Genomic DNA, 14,657 nt, shown 5'->3' with positions numbered 1-14,657 from the left:
TTCCGTGTTTTCCTCTCCGTCTCTGGCCCCTCTCTCATTGTCAGATTTATATTTCCACTTCTCTTCTTCCTTTAACTACATGTGAATATGTGAAACTATGTACTCAACATGTTCACTTGTTTGACCAACGGGCATTAAAAACTTGACAGGTCCAAAACAGAACTACTGCTTTCCAGTCTCAGTTCCAAAGATGCTCTTCCCAGTTCTCCATATCTTAGTAAACCATCCATTTGTTGTTGAAGCCAAAAACCCCAGTAATACAAAATGAGTAAGTGACAGAACTGAGATTTGAACTAGGCTCTTTAGACTCCAAATGTACTATCCTTTCAACTTCATTGCATATTTATTTTCATTGTATGTCTCTTTATCAATTTTAATCACAGAGGGAGAATAAAGGTTGTAATAAATAGAATAAAGAATTTTTTGTTCTTACCCAAGCTGTCTCATGAAGAGACATTCTTAGGATCACCAAATTCTTCATTCTCCTCCACTGCATAAAACTCTACGTTTCTTTAATGCCCAGGTTGCCAGTGTAGCCTTAAGTTCTGTTGGTATATTTCTACTGCTTAAAGACAGTGCAGTCTTGCCAGGGTGATATTTGTCTTTTATAGAGCAAACTAAATAAGATGGGAGAGAAGAATTAACTACTAATTAGGATACAACTCCTTCTGAAGTGAGTCTTTCTCTCAATGCCCTGAGGAGTCCTTTCGGGCAGAGAGAAATGTGGATGGGTTTTTCTTTCTTATTAATATTTTGGGTTTTTAATGTGGCTAAAGGCTTAGGAGATGAGTACACTTTACAAATATCTGAAATAAAATCTCTTGTAATCTAGCTGGTGGATTCTCAGTTATGAAACATGGGGCCATTATTGCTAATGAGTTGCGAGGTACAGGCTTTCTTTAGAATTTACTTGGGAAAGCAATTTGCCCTAGAGTTGAATACATTTGGTAGAAGTGTATTTTTACATTTATTTCCTTTATGTGAATATTTGGCTAAGTTCTTTGTGCAGCTTTTGCAAGACCTCAATATTTACTAACTGACATACAAAAGTTTCTTGGTGAAAACTGGTATTTTAAGTTGTTTCAAAACCTGTAGGTGGAGTAAATGTTTTCAGAGCATGGTGATGTTTAACAATGAATTATGTGTCCTTCACTTAACAAGTATATTTTAGGAAAATATTGTTTTAAATTTTTCTTAGGAAAACAATATTTTGTATTTATATAATTTCTTCTCAGAAGCTCTCAAAACATTGTATAGCATAAACATCAAATCCTTACAGTGTGCCAGGAATGAACTATCACTATATTGTGATTAGAGGTTGGAAAATTCCAGATACAACAAGGTAAAATAAGACTTCCCCCAACTCACCAAGCAATATATAGTTGAACTTAAATTCCATACATGTTTAATATATCAAGAAAATAGTGATTATTTGCTACCTATCAGAAACTAAAAGGATTGTTTTTTAAAGTTTTTTTAAAGTAGAATATTTTTTAAGTACAATAGTTAAATCTTGTCATCTATATCAAGGATGCAAAATTGCTTCTAGTGGAGAGTTATAGATCTGAGTATGCACTTGTTTTGGTCCCATATGTTTTACAAAGAGATTACGATAATATCATTTATGTTTGAAGTAAGTTACCACCAGCAGTCTTAGTGCTGCATTGATCACAGAAAAATAATAATAGGGGCAAAAATTTGAAATATGTCTCCCTAAAGAGTATATGTTAACATATTGTGAAAAATATCAGTTCCCTTCATTATTTCAATATTTCCGTTAAGGTTTTAATTTTGTTCAGTCTTAAACTTGCTGTTTCTAAACCCAAAGGGGTTCTTATTTTCAACAATAAATTGATTAGTATAATCCTTCTTTTGTTTATTCAATCATTTAGAACCTATTTTTGAACATCTGTTATGAGTTGAGTAATACAGGATGATGATGGCACAGAGAGATGCATGCGATGACAGGGATATACATTGGGTGCTCTGGAGCATGTAGGGTGCTCTGGAGCACGTAGGGCTGCTGCCTACCACAGACTGGAGGCTGGGCTCAGGGAGGATGATTTCTGTACTGTATACTGCAGGAACTGCAGCAGACACCTAGGCAGCTTGAATAGTGATATAGGCTTTCACAGAGTACCACAATCCCTTGTCCTGGACTTTCCCATCTTTCTTCTCCCAAAGGATTCAAGAGTTAAGAATGGAAAGAAATGAACCACTGTAGACACTCATTAAGAAGAGATGTATCCAAGCAACACAAGTGGAGAACAATAGAGGCCAATGGAGAAAATAACAAACTTGAGCAGAAAATAGAATTCCATGTTCTTAACCCAGATTCAAAGCATTCTTTTATTTCTCACTTCCTACTTAGAAAATGATTGACTATAATGTCTGTGTGCTCAGGACAATTGGCATCCATATGCTGAGGCTGACGTCCCCCGAAATGCCCCAAATTAGCAGCGTGTACCAGAATTGGCAAATTCGTTTTCAAAGTAATAGTATGATTATATAATAAGTGATTCTCATATATATCAAAGCTGATTAGCAGACCAACATGATAGTAGTTACATATGATCAGCTAATTTATTGATTTCATGTTCATACTTTGGTTCCAAGGCTATTTTTAACAGTATTTTCATGTACTCAGAGCCTCTAAAAAGGACAGATAATAACATATCATTAGCTTGAGAACGGAAACGTTAGCTGGCAGACAACTTACTTGCTTTCTGATCATTGATTCAATACACATATTTTTATATCCTGAAAATACTGAGAATTCCAAGAGGTAAGTGTCCTTTAAGATAAGTGTTTAGTGACCACTGGTGGATTCATTACCTTTCTGCATCATTTCATCAACTTAACATATTTTATAGGATTATCAGTATTTTGATATGGTATAGATATTTACAATACTTCATAGCCCTTAGACTTTTCCTTTTACATGTGTAGAGTGTTGATAAATTTCCAGTAAAGTCTGTCATCTTCCCAACAGAGAGAGTGTACCCATTGTTGACATATATTCAGGTTTTTCTGTTGTTATGCTAATAATCCTATTTTGCTTGTTTTAGAAAGAGGTTGAATTGGAAATTGTCAATTGCTGTGAAAGGAACAATGGTGGTTGTTCCCATCACCGTGAACGTGTACTTGATGGGCCCCGTTGTTCCTGTAACCATGGACACCGGAGTGATTCAGATGAGAAAACATGCATAGGTAATGTATACTGAATGCCATCTTCCTTCAGAAGTTGCCCTGGATTCATTTAGCCCTTTCCCCTCTGATACTTATTGCTGTAATGTGGACCATGTCTCTCAGAATGCAAGAAGTAAAGTGAACATTGTCTCTGGCTACTGGATACACGTAAGAGAAAGATTACTTGGTAGAAGACATCATCATGCTTAAATATTTACTTTTAAGTTAAAGGAGATTTAAAAAATTTTTTTTACTGAGGAAGATTAGCCCTGAGCTATCATCCATCACCAACCCTCCTCTTTTTGCTGATGAAGATTGACCCTGAGCTAACATCTGTGCCCATCTTCCTCTATTTTATATGTGGGACGCTGCCACAGTGTGGCTTGATGAGCAGTGCGTAGGTCCATGCCCAGGCCACCAAAGCAGAGCACACGAACTTAACCACTACTCTACTGGGCTGGCCCCTTTAAAACATTTTAATGAAATATATGGACTTAATAGTTTTATTTCAGAAAAATATTCCAAGGCTTATGTAACCATTTAATGTAATTTGTAATTTAAACAACAAATGCTACCAACCCCCCTACTTCTCTCTACCTCAGGCAGAAACTAACTCACATGCATTGGTTTTCAACTTCATGGTGATGTGGTTGCATTCAGCTTCGGCGTGGCAGATAGCTCCATGCCAAAGGAGAACTAAGGTATCGTTCTTTGGAAATCCCAGCTCAAACCCATTTTTAATGGATAACTTTTCCAACATATTATTAGAACATATCATTTGGGACATTGAGAAGAATAAATTCCAGCCTATCCTTGCTTCATAATAAAATGTTTAATCTAGAGCTTCTGAAATAAAGGAATATCTACTGAAAATAGGGATAATGAGTATCCAACTATATTACTATGTGCTCTGGTTCTGAGAACACCTACAAGGCCCAGGGCAATTTGCCATCATTCAGGAATTATGATACCATATTTGCTTGTTTTCTTTTGTGATATTTTATATCTCCTTTCTTAAAAATTATAAATACCAAAAAAAATCTTTGACCATTCCATGCCACTCAATATGATTAGAGAAACATTGGAGTATCATAAAAGAAGAAATGAATTTCAGAGGTCCAAGTATTCAAGTACTTGGGATTTTTTATTTTGGCACAACTACATGACAGAGTGAACTTCAAGGGATTTTTGAATATTCTCATTTCATAAATTATTTAACCAAAACGATGTCATTACTTGTATTTCTTGATCCGACAGTGCCTTCTGCATTTTTATTAGAGTCCACACTGGTTAACTTAATGAATCCAATTGCTTTCCTTGCTTCTTTTTACATAATGAAAAATAAGCTTAAATATTTTTCTACCTTGCTAGCATTTGTATCTCTGGAAAAAATAAAGGACTTCCTTCCTTCCTCCCTCCCTCCCTCTTTCCCTCCCTGCCCCCCTTTCTTCCTACCTGTCTATCTTCCTCTTTTGACTATTAGATAAGGGAAACTGGAATTTTGCTAAACCTTTTGTTTGCAACTTACAATTTGACGTCTTTCCTTATTTTTTGAAAAGTACAATTCAGTAAAGTTCTCATTTACAGCTGGAAAAAAATAGCATCTGCCAGGGTCAAAATTTAGAAAATTGCATATTTATGAGATTTCAGCAGTCAACATGACAACGTCATATTATATATGGCTCAAGTTTATTTCATTTTCCGACAGTAAATAACACTCATTTCTAAAGACTAAATTTTCACTAGAGTAAAGGCAATGATTTGTTTGGAGTGTACATATGCATACTTTGCTTTTTTGCCCAAGAACAGAGTAAGGCCGTGGATGCTTTGTAAAAACATTCATGCATGAAGGAAATTAAAGAATTTTCTTCTTAGCTTATTTTAGGATAAGCTTTATTTTTTATATGAGAACGTACAAATAACTGAAAATAAGTCATCCACTCTGCAAATGGTCAATCAGTCTTGCCCAAATGCAAAAATTTACTAGGGCTAAAATCTAAAGATATGTAAACATAATTTGAAAGGCAGCTGTACAAAACTCAAATGTCTGAGCAGCAATAAGCACACTAAATTTAACAATTGGTAGTTATTAGAAAATATTTTTATTTCTAATCTTTGGAGCTTTATTGAGTGATTATGTATGGAGGACATATACAGAAGATGACTTTTTTCAAGATTCACTTTTAATGCTTTTCTGAAGTCAGACTGAAATGGTTAATTGTCTATCCTGGCTATAAATGATGCTCTATTTTTAACTGAGGCTTAATTTTTATGTATAGGTGAATTTCTCTGCAATGTCACAATATTTGGCATATTGATGAATGTAGGAAAAATACGATCATCAGAGAGAAGGAAAATTAAAAGGGAAAAATATGAAAGCAAAGATTTCACCAAATAAGATCCAAAAAGAAATCAAGGAATTTAGGAAACAGGTGATCTAAGGGTTGAAGGGACAGAGCATTTTTTAAAAAGGTCTATGATGTAGGAAGGATGGGTTTCAGATGAGGATGGGTTTCAGATGGGTTTCAGGATGGTACACATAAGATAAGCTAGAAATCACCCCACAGGAATGATAATAGAAGAATCCAAAATGGATTGTCAAATGATAGATTGAGGAACTCATTTTCCACTTGTGTGAAGCAATCATACCCCTTGCTAGTGGAGAGCAAGGACTCCTGAGGCAAGCATGTTTGGACACTCTGGCTGTATCTGAGAAGACTTTAAAAAAATCTTGAAATAAAATTTTAAAAAAACATAAAAGATAGTGTTTTAGATGAAATGAAACTGAATTTTTTCAAGTGTTTTCTTTCTTTAGCTTCTATATTCATACTATTTAATCCAAAGGACAAGGGAATATCTAATATGAGAAGGGAAAAAACACCATCTAAAATTTTGTGAGTGGCACTGCTTGTGACATTTTGCAGGAGAAAGACTGTTTTGTGTCCAAACGACCTTCATTTAGATATTTTGTAGTGACCCCTCACCTTGGTTGATTGATTGCATTTTCTTTCCTTCCTTTCTCTTGTCTGCATTTCCTTACATTTGTACCCTTTCCAAGGTTAATTGAGACATCGACCTTTTACATCTGTGGCTGCTCACGTAGTTATCGAAAAATAGAATTTTGTAAACTCAGCACCGACAGGCCACCCAGCCTAACAGCTCAACAAACAGAAGCGATTGAATTGAACCAAGGACCTATAGCCAAAAACTCTGACCACACAATTCCCAGGTGTCTAGCCTAAGGAAATAGTGGGTGAAGAGTCTGTTGCTACTCCTTAGCCAATTACGTTAGAAGCAATCACCTCAAAACTCAGGCCAAATAGGTTATTCTTTGGCTGAAGGGTTTCAATTTGATGGGCATTTTTATTTTCCCCAGGGCAATTATGTTTTAGGAAGAAACATTCAGGTTGGTAGAATTCTAGAATAATACTGCTGAAGGAGACTTAAAGGTCATCATTTAGAAAGCTGTTTATCTGATAGGACATGCCAGAGTAATGGTGTCACCAATTGTAATAACAACCCACAGACCCTATTGATCCCAGCCAAACCTTCACTGAAAAGTTCAAGCAAATTCTCTGAAATATTCTGTAATTTAAAACATAATATTTAAAATGATTTTCTGCCCTCTCTCTAAATTGCAGTTGCCCCTTCTCTTCCCGGTGGTGTAATTTCCTTTTGCTTGGGAACACTCTTTCTTCGAAGCTCTAGAAGGACAAACATTTTGTGGAAGCTAACTAAGACTGCCTCTCTTTGCAGCTATCAAATGTTCACTGAATGGAATTCTTTGGCTCTTCTTCTCAAGCTGTTTTTTTGTTGTTGTTCTTCAAGTTCTCTGTTTGTTCAACGAGATTACTGTTTAATTGGAAAAATAGCAGAGATCTCTTTTCCTTTACTTATAAATGCATTTGAAGAGTATTTACATACTTTGAAAACAAATAGCTAACAGTCATAGGAGAAGCACGCAAGAAACATAAACCCTAAAGTGGGCTTCATTCTTTTTGTATTACACTTTCTTTGAATGTCTGTCCAGTGTAGCCTGGGAAATAGAAACTGATTAGTAAAACAGTTTTCATTTAGAAGTGAGACTTATCAGCACTTCTTTAGGTTTGTTAAATTCCTGTCTCATAAATAACAGAAATGTCCTTTTCCCCTTCAGACCTTGATGAATGTGAGAGTGGAGAAGCCTGCTGTGCTCAGCTCTGCATCACCTTTTCGGGAGGCTACGAATGCAGTTGTCAGAAGGGCTTTGGGATCAGTTCTGATGGTTGTGGATGTGATGGTAAAGTCCTGAGATCTAACGTGAAATCACTGATGTGTTGGGGCAAGCAATGGAGGAGGAGCATCTGAGGCAGAGGGTTAGGGTTGGAAAAGGAAGGCTGTGACACTAAAGACGGGATTTCTATGTGGTTCTACCATTTACTATTGTATGGACTTGGACGCCTCTAACTGCTCTGAGCCATAGACCCTCATCGGTAAAGTGAACACAGTAATAGGATTAGTGGATAAATTAGGGAAAGTAATAAATGTAAAGTGCCTAGTATAGTGATTGACATAGAGAAATCATTCAACTAAAAATAGCTATTATTATTATAATATTCATTGGCCCATGATCTCTTTTACCTAATTTAATATATATATAGGCAAGTGAGGGATTCTGGCAGGCCGTAGCATACTGCCAAGGAATCACTCAAGGCAAACTTGACTGGAATTAGAAAGTTGGTTACTGAAAGTCGTTTTAATTAGGGAGCAGTAGCAAAACGATTGCCAGTTCATGAGCCACAGTGCAACTCTGTCTCAGAATCCTCTATATATCCAATATTAAATGAGCTAATGCAAGTTTTAAATGTCATTTTACAATTTTCTAACATTTGTTAAAATTGGTTTACTTGCCTTTCAGATGATTTGTAGCTTAGGTATTTTTTTTAAATATCATAGGAGAATTTGGATTTAGCAAGTAAAATTATTTCACTTTATTTTTTTACCATGAAGAACGGCTCATTTAAGTCATTGCCATGATTTCCTTTTAAAAGCTTACCTTAAATATGTAATCTTTAAGTTTGCATTTTGTGATCATTATTACTATTATTTTAGACCATATTTTTCTTGAAATCAAAACAAACATAAGATTGACATCTATTTCAACAACAGTCAAATCATATGAGGACTTTAACACTTCAATGGAAATAGTGTTTTTTTGCCTAAACAAACAAATTCCTGAATTCTGTTGAGGATGATAGGTGTGTTTCTTCATATAGATGCCAAGTTCCCCAGCCTTGGAGTATAGATAACAGCAAAGAACACACAATTATGATATCTATATATTCTAAACACGGTAGAGTATATTACCATTTACCACATTCAATCCAATTAACAGGGCCAAAAAATTTGAATTTCATGTACCATCTGCTCTTAAAGAGAGTGAGCCAAGAGATAATTGTATGGAGTGAATGTACATAGCTGCGTACACACATCCAAATGGAAAAGGTGTCCATAATCTGAGGCAAAGCTTAGGAGCTCAGCTTCAAAAATGAATTTTTAGTATCATGAACACATTGTCCAAAGTCTGGGCTCAGACGTGAGCATACACCAGTAAGTCACATGAGATTAAGGTCTAAGGTTCGTGCATCTTTAAAATTCTCTACAAACCTAGTACAGAATTATAAATGCTTCATCATAGATATTGAATAATTCAAGAATGAATGAACATTCCGCAAAATGGTGCACAGGCTGAGACCATTGAATTTATTTTAAGTTTCAAATTCTTTATCAAAACTTCATGAACAAGGTCTCAGAAAGTCTTTTCCTATGTAGATGAACTACAGTAAACTTGGAAATGAGTAAAAAAAGTATTGACAGGATATACTTGAGAAACAATTTGGGGGCTATACTTTCTGTAAGGCAATACATTGTGATAAAGGTGATGAGGAACACAAATATGCCCATGAGTTCATAATGTCTATTTGATCTCTCAGTGCCTAAAAGCAGACATTGTTTAAATTTTCCTGGATGTGGATGAGTGTCTGCAAGTCAGTATAGTCTGTGACTAACTATGTATTGACTCTTGGGAACATATGATTGTACTTGTAAAGAAGGCTACAGAATTGGAAGTGATGGAAAAACTTGCATCTCTAAGTCACTGTGAAGAATTTACTGTATCTCTTCTAAACTGCTTCCACCCTCATCCTGTTCTTCAGGAGCATGGAGACCACATATTCCTTAACTCAACCTGTCCTCTCCTTTCTCTCTTCACACACTGAGATCTTTCTTTTCGTTTTGTTCTCTCTGCTGCAGTTTCAACTTTGTGCTTGCTGCTTCTCCCCTTCCTTTACAACAGACTTTTTGAAATGGTCTTCTCAAAGAGTTTTACCTTTCATTCACCCCCTGCCTTGGCTGTCTAGTTCAAACTTTCTCATTTCTGTCATCAACCGTTGCTCAGTTTTCCCTTCTTTTAACCAGCATGTTGAATCCAGACATTTTTCCTGTGTGGTGTTAGCTTTAGATGATGATGAGCTAGACGAAGAAGAAGAGGAATTGGAAGGCATGAGGTGTCCAGGCCGTTATTCAAGAGCCCACCTCAACTGCTTCATGATGTTGCTGCCTCGCTGCCTCCCACCTACAAAGATGAAGAAGATGCGGAAGAAGAGGAAAAAGAAATTCGAGGAGAACTCAACTGCTTTGTGCAAAGTTGGTGGGTAAAAGAATTGATCTCATTATTCTCACCTCTTTTCTTTCTTTTAAGAAAATTCACAAATTCTTTTATTGACGATTTTATTATCAATATTGAATGCCATCAAATGTCTTAACATGATGTTAGTAAGAAAAAATGGAGCCAAAATCACTTTTTCAATGCTTCCTATCAAAGCCATCCTCTTCAATCTTTCTTCCCTTTGCAAAATAAAGGGTTGCTTTGCAGGTATGAGTGGAAGTGGGGGTCAGGGTGGAGGGGGCTGCTGAAGTGTGATAAATGGTGAAATGGAGCTGAAATACATCTTTAAGGTAGCGTAATGGAATCTTTTAGTTCTTATAACTATTAAAACTCCACTAGAAGTCACTTTTACATAGTGGAAATTTACCTTAAATAGCCTTAAGATTTAGACCCTTTCTAGATTTTAAAATGCAGAGAACCAATTGTTCAATATGCTCAAGTGGACCAAGAAAATATCTTTAAAATTTGAGCAGTTTTTCTTATATCTCCACGCAACAGAATTCAAGCGTCAAATCACTCCTGATCAAAATAAATTAGCATAACCTCTTTCAGAAGTAACAGTTTGCAGGCAGTCTGCTGCTTCTTTTTCTTTTCCTTGTGAGACAGAGCTGCTCTTTTTGTTTTCCCTCTATTCATTGTATTTTAAGAATAGCAAAGCTTGACGATTGCTTCAGAATGCGTTGGGTAAAATGGCTGGAATATTTTTATGCTATGACCAATCAGATTAATAATATGAATAAAGGTGTCTGCATAAAAATAGCAATGCTTTAGAGTTTCTTAATTAAACTCCTGATATCTTGGCTACTCAAAGTCAGAATAGAAATAGTTTAGGGCTATGAAGGCAGTCAGAATTTAAGTGGACAAGATCTTGAGAGAAGAGAAGCTCAGACAAGTGAGACAGACAATCTCTGCTGCTTGTCCCCTTGAAGCATTTGCTAATGTATGGCCTGCCCGGGTAGGGAAGCCAAGAAATCAAAAGACAGCTGCTAATAGGGTGAGGAGCTAAGCACAGTTATTAGTAGTATCATGTTGAAGGGCAGGTACAGGTTAGAGCTCAGGATCTGCCAAAATAAAGAGGATGTGGTAAACATGACTGGCTTTCCATTGGGATGTCTGAAAGATACCATCTAGAAGCAGGGGCAAAACTTGAAATGAGACAAGCCTTAAAACAACTGAAATATCTCTATCCTTATTCGGATTAACGTGATCGAATGGAAAGACACATTATGGTACATTTATACAATAGAATACTATATAGCCATAAAAAGTAAAGTAGTGTACACATAATACAGGTGAGTTTCACAAACATACTGAATGAAAGAAGCTTGATAACCAAAAAGTATGTTTTATGATTCCATTTATATAAAGTTCAAAAATAAGGAAAAATCGTCTATGGTGATAGAAATTAGTATAGTGCTTAATTTGTGAGACTAATGATGAAGAATCATCCAGTCCCCTTTGAGTTTTTGGGGTGCTGGCAGTATTCTATCTCTTGGTCTGAGTGGCATTTACATGGGGTTGTTTGCATTGTAGAAAAAAGTATGAAGTGAACACTTGAGATTCGTGCACTTCTCTGCATGTATGTCGAGTCTCAATAAAAACGTTTACTTACGGAAAAGAGACTTTGCATAAAAAAGCCTGGAATGAAAAGCCCCAAATGCCAGGAACACTGATTGTTCTTGTATTTTGAAATCAAGGGTAATTTCTTTTCACTTTTTTAAATATTCTAAATATTCTTTAGGGACTACATTTCAATATTATAATTGGAAAAGGTAAAATAAGCTCTATTTTATCTCTTGGCTGTTGTCTTTTTCTTGGACTCTTTGGGAAGTACAGTCAAAGATCTCTTTTTTTTTTTTTTGAGAAATTAAGGGTTTCATCTCCCTTTTCAGTGGTGTAGACAGCGTGAGCTAACCAAGATGGTATCACATTCCAGTTTGTTTAGATCATAGCTTGGGACACGACTGCAGTTTGAGCTGTGAGGACTGCATGCATGGAGGTAGATGCCAGGAAGGGAAGAGTGGGTGCTCCTGCCCCATTGGCTGGGGTGGCATTCTGTGTAATGAAAGTAAGTGACCCCCTGGGGAAGTGGTAAGAGGGTGATGAGTTCTCCTTTACTACTGGTAAACTGCTGGTGATGAGTTCTCCTTTATGTGGGTTCTCCCCAAAATGTCTTAACAAGGTAGGCAATTGATATGGGCGAGAAACCAATTTATTTGTTCTGCATGAAGAATGCCTGTGAAGCGCTGAGCTTCTAAACTGAACATGTGATTAAAGGGGAGATTTTGTGTTTCCCGGGAAACTTGATGTGCTGTCTCTTGTTTATCCATGAACGTAAAAGTTAATAAAGGATCCTAATATTCTAGGCCTATAAAAATCCCTCCATTTAAATAAATCATTAGGCCCTGGCAAGCTATTCCCAATGAAGGAAAAAAAGAAAGGATTTGTGCCTCAAAGTGCAATTAATGGAATCTCTTGACTCTTTGCTGCTACTTTTTGTTTGCGTTTTTTCTTTTCCTTTTTTAAAATATGTTAGTGAAGTCAATGATACTTTTAACTTTTTATATGTCTTTCATGAGACAATATCAAAAATTTACAAACAGATGCCCCTAATAAATCTTTTTCTTTGTATTTTTGATGGAAATATACTTGCAGGTACTGAAACTGCCAAGTAATAAAACAAAACATATGGACTATCTTTGTCTCCTCTTTCTTGTTTTTAAATTTACCTTATAAATTTTTTAATAAAAGTGTTTTCTTAGTCTTTGTGATTGGCTTGGAAGATGATATGAGCAGATTTTCTTTTGAACCCCCTGCATATGGGAAGGAAGAGCACAAATATTGTCTCTATTATGAGATAGATGCAAACTTGAGTCATAAAATAGTGAAGTGGTTTAACCAAGATTACTGGTTAGAGTCCTGAGGAGCTTCCTCAAGTGTAGCTCTGATCATGTTTCTTGGCTGCTCAAAAAATTTGAGTGTCCCATTTCCTGACACATAAAGCATCCACTTTGAATTCAGTCATTGGCAAGATCTAAAACCAGGGCCTCATAAATCCTTTTCACTTTTTACCCCAATCACAACTCTTTGCCTGGCTTATCATTTCCAGAAAACTAAGCCACTCGCTACCTAATGCTTTGCCAATTTTTAGCTTTGTGCCTTTTGCTAAACTGCTGCCTTTGATTGTCTATTGCCACTTATTGCATGAAGCTTTCTTTGACGGTCTCAGTCGAGCCACAACTGTTTATATTTTCAGTGGATTTAAAGTCTCTCTCTGTCTCTCTCTCTCTCTCTCTCTCTCTCTCTCTCTCTCTCTCTCTCTCTCTCGACATTGGACTTGAGTTAGCTATGCGTCTATTCTATCTCCCTTACTAAACTGAGAGCTCGTTGACCAGGTCCTATTCTTGTTTCTCCAAACTGGAGGTGCCCAGGGCGTGAATGAACAAATGAATACCAAATAAAATTTGGTATTGAGATACCCAACTATATTAACCTTCAACTTGACATACTCAACTATATAAAATTGAGATCAAATAAGTGTTACTGCATGACGATTAGAGAGTAACCTTATATTGTACTTTTTTTGGTAAATATGAATCTTCAAACCCTTGATCCCTAACATGGCAGCATGAAAAATAAAACTAAAAACCTATCTCAAATACATCAGAATAAAACATCTCTGATATAAAATTAATGCTATTGAAAATGAACTTGCTGATAAACATGAAGATAAGATGACTGTTTCTTTGGCTTTGGAAAACCTTGGGAATCTCTCAAGTGTTCACCTGGCCTTGTAAAGGGGAGGCTATGTCTGAAACCAGAAGCTTATATCTTCTTTGCACTTCCTCTCTGTCCTTCTTTCATTCTTTTTACAAAAACAGAAACAACAATCCATTTAGGAGAAATGAAAAAAGTATTCATGAATTCTTTAACAAAAAGGGGTAGTGGGAACATTTTCTTAAAACTCCCTGTAAACTGCAATAAATGGAAGTGACCAATCATTCATCACCCATATTTTTGAGAGTACCAGCTCTTCAAATGCAGCAAAGGAAATTTAAAAAGAATGTTCAGGGGCTGGCCCAGTGGTGCAGTGGTTAAGCGCCCACATTCCGCTCTGAGAGCCCAGGGTTCAGCCGTTTGGATCACAGGTGCGGACATGGCATTGCTTATTAAGCCATGCTGTGGTAGGCGTCCCACACATAAAGTAAAGGAAGATGGGCAAGGATGTTAGCTCAGGGCCAGTCTTCCTCAGCAAAAAGAGGAGGGTTGACATCAGATGTTATCTCAGGGCTAATCTTCCTCAAAAAAATTAATCAATTAATTAATTGATTAATTAAATAAATAAAATTTAAAAAAGAGCATCCAGCAGGGATCTGGAAAGTCAGTTTTTGCATTTAGATCTTCTAGCCTGATATCTTTCTCTGTCTATAATGAAAATATCTACTTTGATATCTTAGGAATTTCTTCAAGTCATTATAATGGAACAATTTAAAAGTTACCACGTATTATTAATTTTAATAGCACATTTTAGAACTCCATTTCTTTTGAAGACATTTCACATTGTGAGACTCTTTCCAGTAGAAAGGAAAGATAGGAGAATTTTCATATGACAAGTGAATGGGCTATACATGGAAGGGAAGATTCATGACTTCTTCCAAATTATACAACCATGGTTTGGGGCATATTTGTTTTTCTTCTCCAGGGTTGCTCTGTTTGATGCGAATGAAATATTTAGCAAATCCTTATACTATGTGACATCATA

At 36.1% G+C, this 14,657-nt stretch overlaps 1 protein-coding gene across 20 annotated transcripts in view; it reads left to right on the top strand.

Annotated features, from left to right (window-relative positions):
- LOC106834680 (EGF-like and EMI domain-containing protein 1) overlaps window positions 1–14,657 on the top strand; it is a 586,744-nt gene that overhangs the window by 479,925 nt on the left and 92,162 nt on the right. For all 20 annotated transcript variants that reach the window (XM_070509516.1, XM_070509525.1, XM_070509519.1 and 17 more), the window contains 3 exons: window positions 3,069–3,210; window positions 7,346–7,468; window positions 9,683–9,877. In XM_070509516.1, the coding sequence (XP_070365617.1) occupies window positions 3,069–3,210; window positions 7,346–7,468; window positions 9,683–9,877 (460 nt within the window). The remainder of the gene's footprint in view (window positions 1–3,068; window positions 3,211–7,345; window positions 7,469–9,682; window positions 9,878–14,657) is intronic.

This window comes from Equus asinus, chromosome 5 (genome assembly GCF_041296235.1).
Source record: "Equus asinus isolate D_3611 breed Donkey chromosome 5, EquAss-T2T_v2, whole genome shotgun sequence".
In the NCBI taxonomy this organism is placed as follows: Eukaryota; Metazoa; Chordata; class Mammalia; order Perissodactyla; family Equidae; genus Equus; species Equus asinus.
The sequence above is the reverse complement of the archived record's forward strand: the minus strand, read 5'-3'. Positions and strand labels throughout refer to the sequence as shown.